We start from the raw sequence: 16,340 nt of genomic DNA, 5'->3' as shown, positions 1-16,340 counted from the left end.
GTGAAGGCTCCAGGCTAACCCTAACCCTAACCCTAACCCTTTAACAGCTCCTTTAGCTGATGTATTAAACAGAGATCTAAATTATATATAACAGCATGGCAACATATCATTTCAGTCATGGCAAAACTTTCAGGTCTGATTTATTATTTGATTTAAATATTGTTAAATATTGGTATCGTAAGCATCTTTGCCGAAATGAAAACTAGTATTTCCTCTGAACCACATCAATGGATAAAAGGTTTAATTTTTAAAACTCCGCAACACATTCTTTACAATTTCTAAGATGTGTTGTGTAGTTGTTGTTGTTGTTGCATTTTGTGTTGTGGCTGCGCAGACAAAGAGAAAAGCTCCAGTGACAGAGACTTGGCATTCGCTGTCGTCATGATCCATCACATTAAGCAGCAGGACGGAGAAATGATTAGAGAAAACTCTGGAGTTAAAAAGGGCAAGACACAAAGTGTGTGTGTGTGTGTCTGTGTGTGTGTAAATAGAGCAGTCGCTAGGTAGCTGCAGCTTGACGACTCTATTTATAAAACTGGCCCATCTGTCTCTGTTACATTAGTAATTAGTGTATGGGCAGCGTGTGTGCGTGCAGACTGGACTTGGGGGAGGTCAGCTGTGTTTGTGTGTCTGTGTGTGTTCGAGTGGTTAATTTATTCAACACAATGTTGGAGATATACAGTTTAAAATGTGAAAGGAAACAATAGCTGTCGTTTCTGTCACTCCATATCTACACTTCCATGTATAGAAACTTAATTTAGTTTAATCTATCTTATATATCTGACTGGTCATCAGTATTACCCAGTCAGGACTTATTACCAGTCATAAAATATATATTTACCATAAAGCCTGAATGGATGGTGATGACCTTTAAAAGTTATCACCCTTATAAAACACACAAAGCGGTTTGAGCAAACATTTCCCCCTTGAATCAGCTCGGAGGAAGAGAGGAGGAGATGTGAAAGAGAGAGAGAAGGGAAAGGAAGACGCTCAGAGGGAGGTGAAGGAAGAGGAGGAAGAGGAGGAGGAGGTGATTGTGTTGAGGTTTAGCCTTTCCTACTTCCTCTTTTCTTCTTCTCTCCCTGGTGATAACGCTCAGATCCACGCAGACGAGATGTAAATGAGACATTTACACAGCAGAAGAAAAAACATGAAGAACCATTTTAGTTCCACATCATCTTCATCAGTCGTCTTCATTTCTGCTGATTTATTAGAGAATGATTAATGGACCTTATCTCAAATGCATCTGACATATACTGGACTGGAATATGATGATGAAGGTGTCTTAGTTTTATTCCACAGGACAGACAAAGTGATTTAATGTTGAGATTTGGAAAGGACAAGTTATGAAGGATAGTTTGAATTCTGCTCATCTCCCGTTTTCAATCTCTAATGTTCAGAAAACACTTTCCTCCTTCTGTCCACTGCTGCAGTTCCTCTTCAGAAAAAAAACTCGGAGATCGATCACATGTCTCCTTTGACATGTGTTAGATCCTACAGTTCCCACAATGCAACACGACAGCTTCACTTTTCAACAGCTCCCTGGCTGAAGAAGCTTCTCCAGAGACACAGCAGACATAACACGTCTGTTTCAACAGGCAGAGCGATCCTCCCTCGTGAAGTGAACTGGATGTTCACATGGAGGGGACTTTCCCCCTCAGTCGCCGCCCCCCCGTCTCCCTGGGCGGTCTCGTTGTCTCGGAGCTCGTTTTTCACTCTAATATCAAGACAAAAATGTAAAACCAGTAACATGAGATGGTCTCTGCTGGAACGAGGCCGACTGTGCGCCCTCAGCCTCTGTGCTACGTTTTTGTTTAACACAAATTCCGAGAAGCTCGTGCTGTTGAGAACCAGACACACACACTTCTGGTTTAGGACAGACGCACAGAGACACTGGACATGTGATGGACGGGCGTTAAGCAGCAGAGATCTCAGTATTAACATCTCAGAGTGCAGGCTGCAGCTGGGGGCCGGTTGTCTGCTGGGACTGTGTGTATGGATCTCATTACACAAGGTGCCCAGATATTAAAACACACACACACACACACACACACACACACACACACACACACACACACACACACACACACACACACACTCCCTCATTCCTCGTGGCCTTTGTATTGATTTATATTGACTCGTGGTTGTGTGGAGGGCTGGTCATTAAATTAACACACCAACAGCGAAACTGATGACTCCACCAGACCACAACCTCGAGTGTGTGTGTGTGTGTGGTAAGAAGAAAGACAAAGAGAGTGCACACCGTTAGTTCCATACACATAAAGCTGCGGTCTTTCTCTCTCACACACACACAGACAGACACACACACACAGGCACACGCTCTATATCAGTGGCAGAATGGCTTCCAGAGCAGAAAGCTCAGCTTGTTACTCAGCTCAGGGATTGTGGGAAAAGAAGCTGCACGTGGTTTCCCCGGGCAGGAGAAGTGAAAAGCGCTTTCACCTGCACATTCATCTTCCCTGTACAGAGCAGGTTGTGTGTTTGCATATGTTCACATGTCATATATAACATGTATAACGACTGAGCTAGGACCCGACTGTCCTGGATATGAGAAACTGGAACACAGGGGCTGGGATATGCTGATGTGAGCCAAAGGAGCAGATTGTTTTTTTTATTGTCCTGTTAAAGCAACATGGATCAGCTTGTGTGCTGCAGCTTGTGTGTGGTTCTTTTGTGTTGGTGGGTTCAGGATAATCGGAAATAACACAACGCTAATAAAGATAGAGCAAAGTTATTGCCATATGTACAGGTAGACAAAAAATCATATTCTGACTTGAACTATTTAAACATTAAAAAGGCAGTCGAGTCAAACCAGGTAAATTGAGGGTCATCGGTCTTTCTGCTGCAGAGGAGGTTATGTTTTCATCTATGTTGGTTAGTTTGCCAGATTATACAAAAACAACTGGATGGTTTACCACAAAACTTGATGGAAGGACGAGTTAAGAAAGAGTGGTGTGGATCCAGATGTTAGGGTCTGTTTTATTTAATTTTTTTACATTTTGACCCATTTCCCAGGGATTCTCAGTGTCACTATACTAACAACTATGATCTGAGTTTTCCTAAAACATCTGGTCTGTGCAGTTTTAGACAAAGAGGAGGTTGGTGCTGAGTCTAAATAAACTACAGTGTGTTTGTTTGTGTGTGTGTGTGTGTCCTGATTCACAGCCTCACACACTCAGCAGAAAATAAAACAACACATTACAGAAACTACAAGTGGCAGATTAATGTGGTGAGAGACTCTGAAGAGAACTGTTCACATGTAGAACATGTTTACGCTCAGCTTCTTTATCTTTATCAGATTACCTCGGTTCTGTCGACACCTTAAAGTCATTATCTGAATTGGAATAGCGTGTTTCATGTAAAACATTTGTTCCCAATTTTGTCTCCAAGGACAAGTCAACACGTCACCCAGACGGGTCAGAGTTCAACTGCTGGGGTCAGGGGTCAACAGCTCAGACACAAAAACCCTCTTCACAGTGTGTGTGTTTGTGTCTGTTCCTCGGGGCAGTGACTGTTAGTGGGTATCGCAACAATCAGCCTCTTTGTGTGTTGAGCAGTAAAAGATTTATTATTTTTAATAGTATTATTGTAGAAACAAGTCACACTTTTTAAACTGAATCACATTTCATGCTTGATTAGATCAGCGGCTGTCACAGCAAGTTGGAGATCCAGCCGATGTTTCAGTTTTACAAGTTTTTGGCTGCGAGAAAGTTTAAAAGAAACTGAAAGTTTTAGTGTGTTGTTATCTTTACGAGGATGGTTTCCAGTTTTAAGACATCGTGAGGAGGACGATGGTTGATGAAGGTTCAGGTCGGGGTCAATACGTTATGTCAGTGAGCGTCTCTCACTGTGTCTGTTGTCTCGTGTCCCTGACGGGTGAAGTAAGAGTTAAAAATAGCTGATGATTGACTTTCACTTATTGAACCGGCTTCCTGTCCTTGTTCCCAGCCCATGGTTGTCAAAGGGATGATATAGCTGCAGCGCTATAGAGAGGGGGTGAGACAGGGGGTGAGACAGGGGGGTGAGACAGGGGGATGGAGGGGAGGTGGAGATAAAGATGGGGATGGAGAGTGATGTGAGGATCAGGGATACAGAAACTGTGTGTGTCAGGATATTAGATCATATCACAGCAGGATGAGTCTTATCAGATCCCAACATGCAAACATGAGCTCCACTGTTAACTTCCTTCCCCTCAGGTCTGCTCTGTGTGTGTGTCTGTGTGTGTGTCTGTGTGTGTTTGTTAACTTCCTGTTGAGAATCAAATATCCTCACGGGGACAGAGGACATGGTGGTGACATTTGGTGGGAGGGCGTTGGAGAGGCCACTTCAAGTTCAGAGGTGAACAAGTGAAACTAATTTGAACTGTCCGTATTGAACCGGCACCAACTGGTATAAACAGTGTGGTCTTCTAATTCCTACACTAGACCAGAGAGTTTGTGTTGCTCACACAGGGCAGCTCTGTTTCTCAGAGTAAACAATAACACAAACATTCTAGTGGTGGGGCCGTGGCTTCGGGGGGGGGAGCTATTTATTTATTTGCTGCTATGAGTGTGTAAAATCTAGAAATTCTGTTTATTATGGACTGTGGCAGGACTCATTAAAATATAGAAGCTCCCCACCGGCTGGGTAATTAACGGTAAACACTGAATTCATGTGCAGAAGAATATCTGAGCCGACGGCTGCATTCAGGGACGGGTTCATGCTGCCTGGTGAAATATACTCTATTGATATATGAAATATGAAAGCTGATCATTAAACTGACAGAGGTCAAGAACTTGACACATTCTGCTCATGTACACGTAGATATATCATAATATATATAATAACTGTTATTACTCTACTCACACTGTCTGTGATACATTGATTAAAATGGCATCTTTTGTCTTGTTTAGTCTCTAAAACACTGATTGGAGAATTAATCTGTGATCTACATTTTGTGTAGATCAGCTTGTAGTTGATTGCCTTAGTGCTCATGAGCCACAGATTGACGTTTCATTCTTGGTTTGTATAACTTGAAGACGATTGTAAAGCCTCAAGTTGTGGATTAATCTTCCGATTTCATTTATTGCTTGATGTTTAATTAATTTATCGTTGATTGGACATTTATATTTAACATGATGATATGATAGTAATATAGGTGTCATCATTATTAACACAACAGACACACACACACACACACACGGGTCGATGCCGCCCTCAGATTTCTGGGTCTCTGCTAATTTAAGATTTAAGCGGCCATGTTTTGTCGAACGCTGGAGTCAACAAGCAAACACACACACACATGTTCAAACACACACGTACAGGCACGGATAAACACACAGATACCAGCACACACACACACACACACACACACTTTCTCGCCCACCCTCGCTCACACTTGACACGATTTACTTGAATCCATTAAAGCCGAATTTGCATAATACTGTCTCTGCTTAACTGCCTCTACACACAAACACACAAACACACACACAGCTTGTGTCCACAATTAACTGGTTTATAGCCTGAAATGTGTGTCTAATGCTCGCCTATGAAACACACACACACTGCAGTGTGAATGACCTTGTCCAGCCTGTTTGGATAGTTGTGTGTCTCTCTGTGTGTGTGTGTGTGTGTGTGTGTGTCTGTGTGTTCTATGTTCACCCCTGCAATCAGAACACACATCATAGCTTTAATTAAGACTCTCTGTCTCCACATATAAACTGGTCCGGGATCAGCTGTCAGGCTCCAGCTGCTGTGATATTTTGCAGTCTCAAACAGAAGCTGCTCTCAGACCTGCTGAGCACTGAACTGTTGATTCACAGTTCATCTGTTGTCCAGCACACGTTCGACTTTTCCTGTGTTTATATTTCGTTGTGTTCGCCGACCTCTCAGATTGTTCTAGTAGCAACAGCATCAAAAAACAGTAAATATTTATTTTTAAATTATTAATAAATCTGAGCCCACGTGCTGGAGAAGCTGTTGCAGCTCTGAAAGGTTTTGGACCATTTTCTATTGAAATGCACTTTATTACCTCGAAGGGTTAATCGTGAAGCTGTAGGCTGACGTGTGAAAACTTATTATGAATAAGTTTATTATGAATAAACACACTTATCCAGACATGTTTGTACACAAAACATGATTTATTACTTAGGGGCAGCTCATTAAACCACCTTTCAATGTCAGGGTGATTAAAAAACAAACACAGGCTGTATACGACTACATATATTCATATTTTAAAAGAAAAGAACAAATACTACAATTAAAATGTAAAGATAATACTTCACTTTTACTTTAAAACTAGGATAATGAAAGGATGGATGGATGTTTTATGTATTTATTATTTACTCCAGAAGCTGGTTTGCCTCCTCCACCCTCCTCCACTCCAGCTTTCTGCTCCTTCTTCTCTCGGTCCTGTTATTCACCGCTGGTGGAGAATTACAGGCACATTATTTATGCAGAAGCTGTGTAAACATTTGATCTCTTCCGTTCAGTGATTGCGTATCAGATGTGTCGGTGCCTGGCAACGCTGGCTTTCTTTTTTGTTCCTCTGCTTTTAAGTCAAATCACTTTTCAGAGCGTGGGGATCATGTTCGGTTCTGTATTCACGTTTTCTTTCATCCAGTGGAACTCGAAATACACCGATAATCCCACATCTCCACTCTTTTCATGCTTGTACACAGGTTGATGTGAATAGGAAACTAGAAAAGAGAAACACAAAGTGATAAATACTGAACGCAGTTTGAGATGGAACCTCTTCCACTGCTCCGGTTGCCTCGGTTCAGGTTTTATACAGAACCTCCTCTTGATGAAGTGGGTCAGAGCCGTCACTGAAGCTGTGGGTTGTTTGTGTTCTCAGGTCTGACGACTGAGGGTCTGTATCGAGTCAGTGGGAACAAGACGGACCAGGACAACATCCAGAAACAGTATGATCAAGGTAAGACACACACACACACACACACACACACACACACAGACACACACACGCTCGCAGCAGAACACCATAAACACAGCTTCATAGAAACATGAAGAACGAGCACATGTGTAACTGGAGTTTCAAAGAGCCACAGATCCTGGTTCAAAAAAAAGTTTCCCATGAATCTTAAATCGTGCAGTTTAAGAACTCCTCTGAAAACATGTCACCACTCGAGCAGCGTCTGTGTGACTCTGAGAGAGAACTCTGAGCTGACTGACTCCAGGTCAGATCATGCAGCAGACGCCCGTACAGGGAAACACATGGCCGGCGGAGCAGGAGCCCGACCTGCATGTGACGCTTGGTCAGCCGCCAAACCGGCTAATGGGATAAATAAAGTCACCACAGGCAGAAATCACCAGCACGTGGTCGGGGGTGTCTGAGGTTTCACAGCCAGCTGATGAGATGTAGAGACTGGACTCAGAGTGGGTTGTTTCTTACACTCTCACATGTAGAAGTCTATATCCAATGTGAAAACTCATCAATATTTTCTTTCTATAATTTCTGTTTTAAGATAGAAATGAATCCACATATATATTATATTTAAAAGCTTGGCAGTAAAGAATCTGACTCTTCCTCATTTCACAAGTTTGAATTCTGCATGTTTGACAAAAGCTAAAAACACACACTGAAAAATCCCTGACTCCATCGTAACGTTATGTTTATCATCATCATCACAAGAAGCATAAAAGGAACTCCATTACCAATGAAACCAGCAAGACTCATCAGAAAGAGGAAATAGACTTTTCACTCTTTAGAGTGGATTCAACCCAGTTCCTGGATCCTGCAGCACCAACACTCGTCTTGAGATTATTTAATGAGTCGACCTTGTTTGCTGAGTTTCACATTGTGCTTGTTTACTTATTCACGTTTCTGTTTGCAAGAACAGTTGTTGTTGACATCTCAAGTGAATAGTAGTAAATACTGAAGTAAACCAGCCTGAAATGTTAATCCTCCACTTCATCTTGTAAGTGTAAGATTAAATCATGATGTGTTTAACAGTTTAAACACTCTTTACTTAAACCACAAGTCGTCCAAACATTCGTATTTGACTTTATAAAGTGGAAGTCAAAAGACCAAAGTCTGTGTATTTATATACAGATGTTTGTGGTCTGTTGAAAAAAGGGAAAGTGGCCCTCAGTAGATCTCAAATCTCCATCAAGGTCCAGCAGTCGCTTAGGTTCTTCACAGAATCTGTTTGTTTGGACTCGGTTCTGGAACTGAACGATTCATTTAAGCTGTTGATTCCCGACTGAATCCTTCTGATCTCAGCGACACACACACAGACACACACATACACACACACACATGGTGGTGGCAGGTTTGTTGCTCTGTTTACTGCTGAACACATCTGATCCCTGCTGTGAATACTCTTCCATCGTTTGAAACCCTCACACATAGTCCTGGTCTATATTTCCTCCTGTGGTTGTGGAGAACTTCTCTGAACATCTTCAGGCTCTAGTGTTCGTTTCATAAATGTCTAATGAGTCCTCCTAGAAAACGCTCTATGCCTCTGTAGCTGTGAAAGAGCGACTCTGACCCTCGAGCATCTCTGTTCTCTCCGGGTCAACGCACGGAGAGTGAACCTGCTGTTCTTACACATCTGGAGTAAACTCTGACTCATTCCCTGGAGGGTTTCCCCCCCCCCCCCCCCCCTCTGTCAGGCCACATATTCCCGTTTGCACTCTGCAGGTTGCATCATCTCTTCTCGCTGCAGCTCAGTGATACTGGTCTGTGGCCGATGCACCATTACAGCCAGTTAGCTCCTGTGTCAGCGAGCGGTGATCGAGAGCCGCCGGCTTCTTCCACCTGAGGAGCAGAATATATCTTTAAGGAAATAGGATATAGATTCAAATGAGATTTCTCTCTGGGGGGGGGGAGTTATGATGAGCGTCTGCTGGGACTCAGAGGTCGCTCTGGCTCTGCTCTGTGAACCGTTTGGAAAGAAGCGTTTATCTGTTTTTAATTAACCTCCTTTATTTAACAACAGCTCCTCCTCTCCTCTTTTACACTTCTTCCACCTTGATGATTCCCCCCCCCCCCCCCCCCCCCCCACACACACATCTCTACTTAACTCCTCTTTGTCCATCTGTCGTTTGCTATCTCCTTTCCTTCCTCGTCCTGTTCCCTTGTGTCGTCCTCTGCTTTCCTTGCTCCTCTGTCCTTTCCCCTCTTTCTGCTCTGTCCTCTTTTTTCACTGGTGCATTCCCTGTTTCTCTCTCTCGCTTTCATCACTGCCCCCCCCCCCCCCCTCCCCTCCTATCTCTTCACTTCTCGAGAGTATTACTGGTCGAGTGTGTCAGTGTGTGTGTGTGTGTGTGTGTTGGCAGTGTGTCAGATTCAGTGTGACAGCTGTCGTGTTACCTCAGGGCTCTGTCCTCTTTCTCTCTTCTCCTCCCTCTGTCTCCTCCCTCCTGTCGTCATTTGGCCGTCGCTCTGAGTCAAAACAGGAAGTGGTGAATATTTATTTTTCATCCTCCATCTCTGACTGGAAACATTCTTTTATAAGTCATCATCTTTTGCAGTATTTTTACTTGGGGGGTGTTCAGGAGAAAGCTGACACCAGTGTGATGTGAAGTGTGTGTGTGTGTGAGTTTGTGTGTTTGCGTGTGTGTGTGTGTGTAGATGTTCAGCTTCAATCTGAAGAGATGACCCCGGCTGCTGCAGTTTTTTTCTGGATGAATAAATCTGTAACGCCCTTCAGCAAAACTGAAATTAAAAAAAAGTGATGAGCCGGAGCTCCACTCGTCCCCCGACAGGAAGAAGAGAGCTGAACTAGAATCTCCTTAAATCCAATCAAATTACACACTCATTAAAATCATTCATCTAAACGTGTGTGATTTATTTTTTTAAACGACTCCAGAGGCTTCTCTTCAGTTTGTTGTTTCTTGAGAACACAATATCTCACGTACACCTTAAAGAAATCTGGTTAAATATGGTAAAACTTTCAGATTAACTGATCTAAATTAATCTGATCTCTGACCAGATGTAAGTGGTCAAAGGTCGAGGTCTCTGTGGCCTCACTAAACATGTTTGACCTCTTGAACATGTTAGTTCTTCCCTTCTCTGCCTCCTCCATGTTAACAGACGAGTCATTAACCAAACTTATAAAGAACATGTATAATAAAGGTTTCTCTGCTGAGGATGAAATGAGTGTTGCAGCCGCAAACATGTCGAGCACACGTCTACAGTCCAGTCACCTTGTGAATCTGCCTCTGACCCTCTTCCTCCTCCTCCTCCTCTTCCTCTCCTCTCCCTGCAGATCACAGTATTGACTTCGTGGTGATGGACGTGGCGGTGAATGCAGCAGCAGGAGCTCTGAAGGCCTTCTTCGCCGACCTGCCCGACCCGCTGATCCCCTACAGCCTGCAGCCGGAGCTGGTGGAGGCCGCAAGTAAGAATAGAAACACACACACACACACACACACACACACACACACACACACACACACACACACACACACACACACACACACACACACACACACACACACTCAGCTTTCTGTCACATCACACACCGTGTAGAGGCTTTATTCAAACCCAGGATACTGTCGGACATCTTGAATCTGCCCCCCCCCCACTCTCTGTGTGTGTGTGTGTTTCTGGGAAAGTTGAAATAAAACCACAAGGCTGACAACAGCAGATTAATGAGCCAAAAATACACACAATGAGATGTGTAAGAATACCTTGTACTGCACGTACACAGACACACAGACACACACACACACACACACACACACACACACACACACACACACACACACACACACACACACACACACACTGAGCAACAGTGTGTGTGTGTCCACAGGCAGTAAAGTGGTGTTTGTTCTTCGTCTGGAAAATAAATCACATTCTCATACTTTCACTTTCTCTCTCCTTCCCTTTCCTTCGTCTCTCTCTCTCTCTCTCTCTCTCTCTCTCTCTCACCTCCTCCTGCTCTTCCTCTCTTTGCGCAGCTGTAAACTTTTAATCTCTCTCACTTTGTAACGAGCTGATGGATCCAACCAATGAAAGTTCACAGTTTATATCAAGAACATGAAGTGTGTGTACAGTCGGGGGGGGGGACACCAGCATGATCCACCAGAAAGAAGACGTCTCACTCTGTTACGTTTCTTTTAAACTGAAGAAAAATTCTCCCTTAATCTTAACCGTTGTAGTTTCACCACCTTATTGAACCTGCTGCATTGTGGGTACACTGCCTAGACAGCAGTGGGCTTCACCATTACTCTTAATAAAAGGGGATTAAAGTGTCATATCGGTCCTGTAGTAAACTCCTACCTCCTCCTGATAGCAGCGTGCATTAATGACCTCTGACCTCTAGCAGCCATTACAGCGTCTTAACGCTGCCTCCGGCCTCTCGTTAAGATGATCGATGGCGTCCAGGACGAAGGAGCCGGTGTGTCGTTGTAAAACTGTGATTTAATATAAACCTCCTCCCGCTGCTCCTGGAATCTCTGGAATCTCCTGGAGCGTCGTGTTGAAATCGGCTCTGTTGTGACAATCCAGAGGTGGAAGCTTCATTTCACTGCTACGCGTTAAATATTTCATAAGTCGAGTTTGAGTCGAGCGTTTCTGCTGCGATGAGCCGGCGCTGGAGGGAAAGTTATGGATGCTCAGGGGGGGGGTAGGTCGAACTCAGAGTTACACACGTGTGTCAGAACGTCGCACATGAAAATACAACAAAGTGCAACGGGAAATGAAAAACATCTAGATGTGAAAAATCCCACCATCCCTGTTTATTAGCTTCATCTTCACAAACTAATGTAAAACAATATTTCTGCTTTTATGATGCTTATCAAGGCCATTTTCTGTTGCAGTAATAAACACAGTTAAATGTCACTATAACTGAACATTACGAGCATAATAAAGTTTTGAGTTTATGAACCGACAGTTGTGTTGAGCTGAAGTCAAAGAGCAGGAGTTCCTCTGGTTTATTTATTTTTTACTCGTTAAATATTTACAGTTCTGTCTTAATCAGCTGTTTATTTGCAACCGTGACTTTTTAAAATCAAACAATAAAACACAAACGTGTTTATTCTCATATCCTGGAAAAAAACGGGCCAGTTGTGTTGCAGGGGTTGTGTTGTTTCTGCCCACAAGGCTTTGTGTGTGTGTGTGTGTGTGTCTGTGTGTGCAGAGCGTGGGAGATTCTCTTGGCAGCATCGCAACCTTTTGTTTTCCACAGTGTATAATTTCCGTTCCCAAGAGAGTGTGTGTAAAATGTGTAACACCTTTTTGTCCTCTGTGTGTGTGTGTCATCAGAAATCGTGGACTACATGGAGCGTCTTCAGGTGTTGAGAGAAATCGTGAAGAAGTTTCCATCCGTCAACTACCAGGTCTTCAAGTACATCATCACACACCTCAACAGGTAAAACACACAAACTGTAACTCGTGCTGCAAGTTTCCATCTCAACACGACAGAGAGGAAACGCACAAATGAAACCACAACTCGGACGGTTGTTGTGTTGTTTGTGTCAGAACCTGATCAGAGTAGCAGAGTCCAGCTCGGGTGTCCACACACTCTCAAACCCCCACATGATGAATTCACATACATGTGTTATACATGTTGAATATAGAACTGAACTGGCAGCGTTAACCGTCCTGTCGTCTTCCCCCAGAATCCACCCCCCCCATCAGATTTATTGATGCGTCCTGAGAAGGTCGCACAACAACTTTAATGTTTCTGACTTTGACCCAAATCCCACTGTAATGATGTGACCTCATCACGTTTACAACACCTGCTCAGAAAACTAATCAAACTTAATTTATGACTTCTTTAATGTTGGTTTTAATATCACATTTATTACCAAATTGGAAAAAATAAAATACCATCTCTATGAATGGGTTGAACGTGGCCCATGACGCCACCTAGTGGTTCAAACTGTCCAGGATGGTTTTAAACACTGCAGTCATAATCATATATATCTGGTTGATATCATTAGATTCCCAGCTGACCCTGAGTCAGTTTGTTGACTTGTCCCTCTGTCTGTCTCTCTTCAGGGTGAGTCAGCACAGCAAGATGACGCTGATGACGCCCGACAACCTGTCCATCTGCTTCTGGCCCACGCTGATGAGGCCCGACTTCGAGAACAAGGACACGCTGTCCACCACCAAGCTGAACCAGGCCGTCATCGAGTCCTTCATCCTGCAGAGCGACTACTTCTTCCACGGCGGCGAGGTGGCCGAGAGCTCCAGCAGCGAGGGCACCCCCCCGCCGCACTGCCACAACATGGTGGAGGCCCTGCTGCCGCTGCAGCTGCCCCCCCCCACTGCAGCCCCAGCAGATCCAACACACCCTGCACCCGGACCCGCTGATATAAGGAGCATGCTGGGAAATCACGTGCGGGGGGGATTTGTCCGCGCTGCCAGTCGCTCTAGGACATGAGCGACCTGGAGGTCGACTTCTGCTCGACCGCTCGGCTGTAAACATCGGAGAAGACACGAGCCGGTGATTTCTAGGGATTCAGCAGCTGCTGTTGGTCGTGGACTTTGAGGTGGAGGAGCTTCGGTGGTTTAGAGACACGTCGAGACCTAATCTGTGAGATCGGCTCATCCGGTAAATCCTGGATTAGAGAATTACAACGGGACGTCACCTTTTGGAACTCGTACTGGATCTGACCGCCTTCCTTTCTACGATACAGGGACTGAAAGTATTTGATGAATGAACTGATTTGATTTGGCACATAGAGACGACAGGGTTGACTCAGGGGATTCTGGGACACTAAAGATCAGCCTCCTACTTTACCCTGATGGAATAGCACACTTAAGCCCCTCCTCCTTCTCCCTGCTCCGACACAAGAGAAAAGGGAAGTTAAAACCTAGAGGCCCCCCCCGACTGCAACCCGATCCTGGTTCTGACCAGTTTGACTCGCCCAGCACCTGATTCATTTGAGTCTGTTTTGTGGGACTCAGTATTTCACGGAGTCTTCCTGCAGATCTTCAGCACAGGAAACAGTTCTTCTTCTTCTGTCGTCCTTCCACTCGGCTTCACTCGAGACACCGGACGAGAAACAAGCTCACAAACAGGTCGGGGGGGGGGAGGAGGACTGGTTCTACTGGTTCTACTAAAAGATGAACTGACCCACTACGTGACCTTTGACAGCGCATGCGTCAAACGTCCCACAAGCCAACTTCATCTGTGTTTTTATGTTTTTATCATTTCGACAGATTTCTGTTTTTTTTTTATATATATTTTTTGTAACGTCTGATTGTTTGTGTGTATGATGACACACATCGTTATGTGTGTGTGTGTTGTGTCTGTGTGAACTGACCTGTGGTCTGTATTGTAGCCAGTTTGTTCCTTCCACAGCGAAGGAGGGATTCAGGAGGGAAACAGATTTAAAAAAGGACAAGAGAACCCGACTTCACCGATTTGAATCTTCAGCTGTAACGCTTTGTCTCTTTTAGAGCCGCTAACGCTCAATGCAACGACTGACGACCCCCCCACCCCCCCCCCCCCCCCCCCCCACACACACTCCCAGCCCCCCTCCACGATGGCACATGAGTGAGGAAACCACTACGTCGCAATGCATTCTGGATCCTTTGGGTTGGAGGAGGCGTCTTCGTGGACGACGCTTCCCGCTTTTTCATTTCTGCCGTTTTGTTTTCGTTGGTTTGTTGGAAACGAAACTTGCATGTGTCTGTTTTTTGCGACTTAGTGAAAAAACTATGAACTTTATAAAGTTAAAGAAGAAAAAAAAGCTGAAATGAAACGAAACACGTTGAAACTCTTTAGGAGTTTTTCTCTGAATCTTTTCTTTCTTTGGTTTCGTGGGAACATTTCTACAGAAAAATCTCAGTGAGTTACTCTCCTCAAGAAATCAACTCTTAATATCATATTTTTGGTTATATGTCAAATAGTTTTCCCTAAATAGAGGAAAGAATTATATATAAGTATAAATATATATATATAAATACAATTTTATCAACAGCAGAGGCTGCTGATTTAGTGAAATACCACCGGGTACTGGACTATAATCTGTCAGAAGCTATAATCATATTTCTTTGTGGTTCTGATGGTGTAACTGAACCCATCGTTTTTATGATGGTGTGTGTTGGGGTGGGGGGGGGGGGGGGGGTGGATGGATAACAGATTTGTAGGTTTTAATTCTTCGGCTCGTCTGAAAGAAACAAATTAAAACTCCCTCGTCACTCTTCATCAGTGACGGAACAAAGACGTTTACACACAAATAAAATGTAATTTAAACTTCACTAATAATAATAATCTGTCTTTTTAAAGACTTAATACAAAAGCTGTTGTCTTCTGTCACCGTATCGACCTGAACCAGATTCTCCTCGGACTTCACAGTGAAAACGACTTGAGATCAGACCTGAGATCAGTTTCCTGTGGTTTTCTTGTCTTGATGAATCTGAGCGACGGGGAATCGAACCTGTGAGTGAAATGTCCCGTTTCCGACGTGTCTTCTGTCCTCGACCCTCAGAACCATTCAGTGTTTCCTGGATTCAGACTCAAGCTTTCCCTTTTTTTTATATATCATATTCTGTCGTTCATTTCATGTCCGATGATCTTCCAGCGCCACAGAAACAATTCGACCCTGAAAGTGTAAATAATTAATGTAAATAATTTATTAAGCGAATGTCCCAGATGTTTCCTGGTTCCTGCTCCTCACTGAGGATTTACATCTTTAGTTTTTATAGCTTTATATCATTTTGAATTTAATATTTTGGGGGTTTTGGTACAAATGATTCATTTTAAGATTTCAAATCTGAATTCTGGAGAAAGAATTTGTTAAATCGAGGGAAAGATGTTGTTGAAAAACAGTTTGTTGTTGTTTTCTTCTTCTTAACTCGGACCCGGATGTTGTGGTTTGTTTTTTAAAAGAAAAAAAAAACAGTGAACATGAAAAAGCGAGAGACGGAACGATGATGATTTTCAGTTTTAATGTGACGAGGACGTCGCACTGAAGGGAAGGAAGTTGTCCTTAAGGAGTGAGTGAACTTTGAAGGACACTTAGAAGGGGACACGTCTGGAATGGGACGAGGACGACAGAGAGGTGACTTTTACCTTTTGAGATGTGAACGAGGGAGCAGAGGAAGGGGGGGGGGGGGGGGCGTTTAAAAGGGGAGAAATATTCAGAATGGATCATAGCCAGGAGCCGATTTGAAGGTTTTACGATGGTGGAGGAAAGAGGACGTTGGAAAGACAGAATGGAACAGAGCCAAGAGGGGGGGGTTCAGCAGCTGCTAGATTAAAGACGAAACTGTCCTTTGTAGTTTTTTTTTTTCCATCTTTTTTAATTTCATCATATTGTCCGATCTGTTCTCATCCGGTCGCTCCCGGTGTACAAACATCTGACTCCTAACGTCATCGCTCTGTATCATAGTAAATTAAAAATGACTTTCAGAA

General features: G+C 43.8%; 3 protein-coding genes and 1 long non-coding RNA gene across 5 annotated transcripts in view; 3 read left to right on the top strand and 1 right to left on the bottom strand.

Annotated features, from left to right (window-relative positions):
- The window catches only part of arhgap5 (Rho GTPase activating protein 5), a 39,715-nt gene extending 25,281 nt beyond the window's left edge, over positions 1 to 14,434 (top strand). Inside the window, 5 exon segments of the mRNA XM_053434064.1 lie at positions 6,857 to 6,934; positions 10,233 to 10,364; positions 12,236 to 12,341; positions 12,974 to 13,232; positions 13,234 to 14,434. Of these exon segments, the coding sequence (XP_053290039.1) occupies positions 6,857 to 6,934; positions 10,233 to 10,364; positions 12,236 to 12,341; positions 12,974 to 13,232; positions 13,234 to 13,293 (635 nt within the window). The 3' untranslated portion in view covers positions 13,294 to 14,434.
- The window catches only part of LOC128450548 (zinc-binding protein A33-like), a 383,902-nt gene that overhangs the window by 39,771 nt on the left and 327,791 nt on the right, over positions 1 to 16,340 (top strand). The window lies entirely within an intron of this gene.
- The window catches only part of LOC128450549 (E3 ubiquitin-protein ligase TRIM35-like), a 377,361-nt gene that overhangs the window by 39,648 nt on the left and 321,373 nt on the right, over positions 1 to 16,340 (top strand). The window lies entirely within an intron of this gene.
- On the bottom strand, positions 8,636 to 10,423 carry LOC128450556 (uncharacterized). The gene is made up of 3 exons (XR_008340022.1): positions 10,171 to 10,423; positions 9,335 to 9,406; positions 8,636 to 8,779 (listed from the first exon to the last, which is right to left on the bottom strand). It is a non-coding gene; the product is annotated as an uncharacterized LOC128450556 (long non-coding RNA).

The sequence above is a fragment of the Pleuronectes platessa genome, chromosome 11 (assembly GCF_947347685.1).
Source record: "Pleuronectes platessa chromosome 11, fPlePla1.1, whole genome shotgun sequence".
NCBI classification, from domain to species: Eukaryota; Metazoa; Chordata; class Actinopteri; order Pleuronectiformes; family Pleuronectidae; genus Pleuronectes; species Pleuronectes platessa.
Note: the sequence above shows the minus strand (reverse complement) of the source record. Positions and strands in the feature narration are given on the sequence as shown.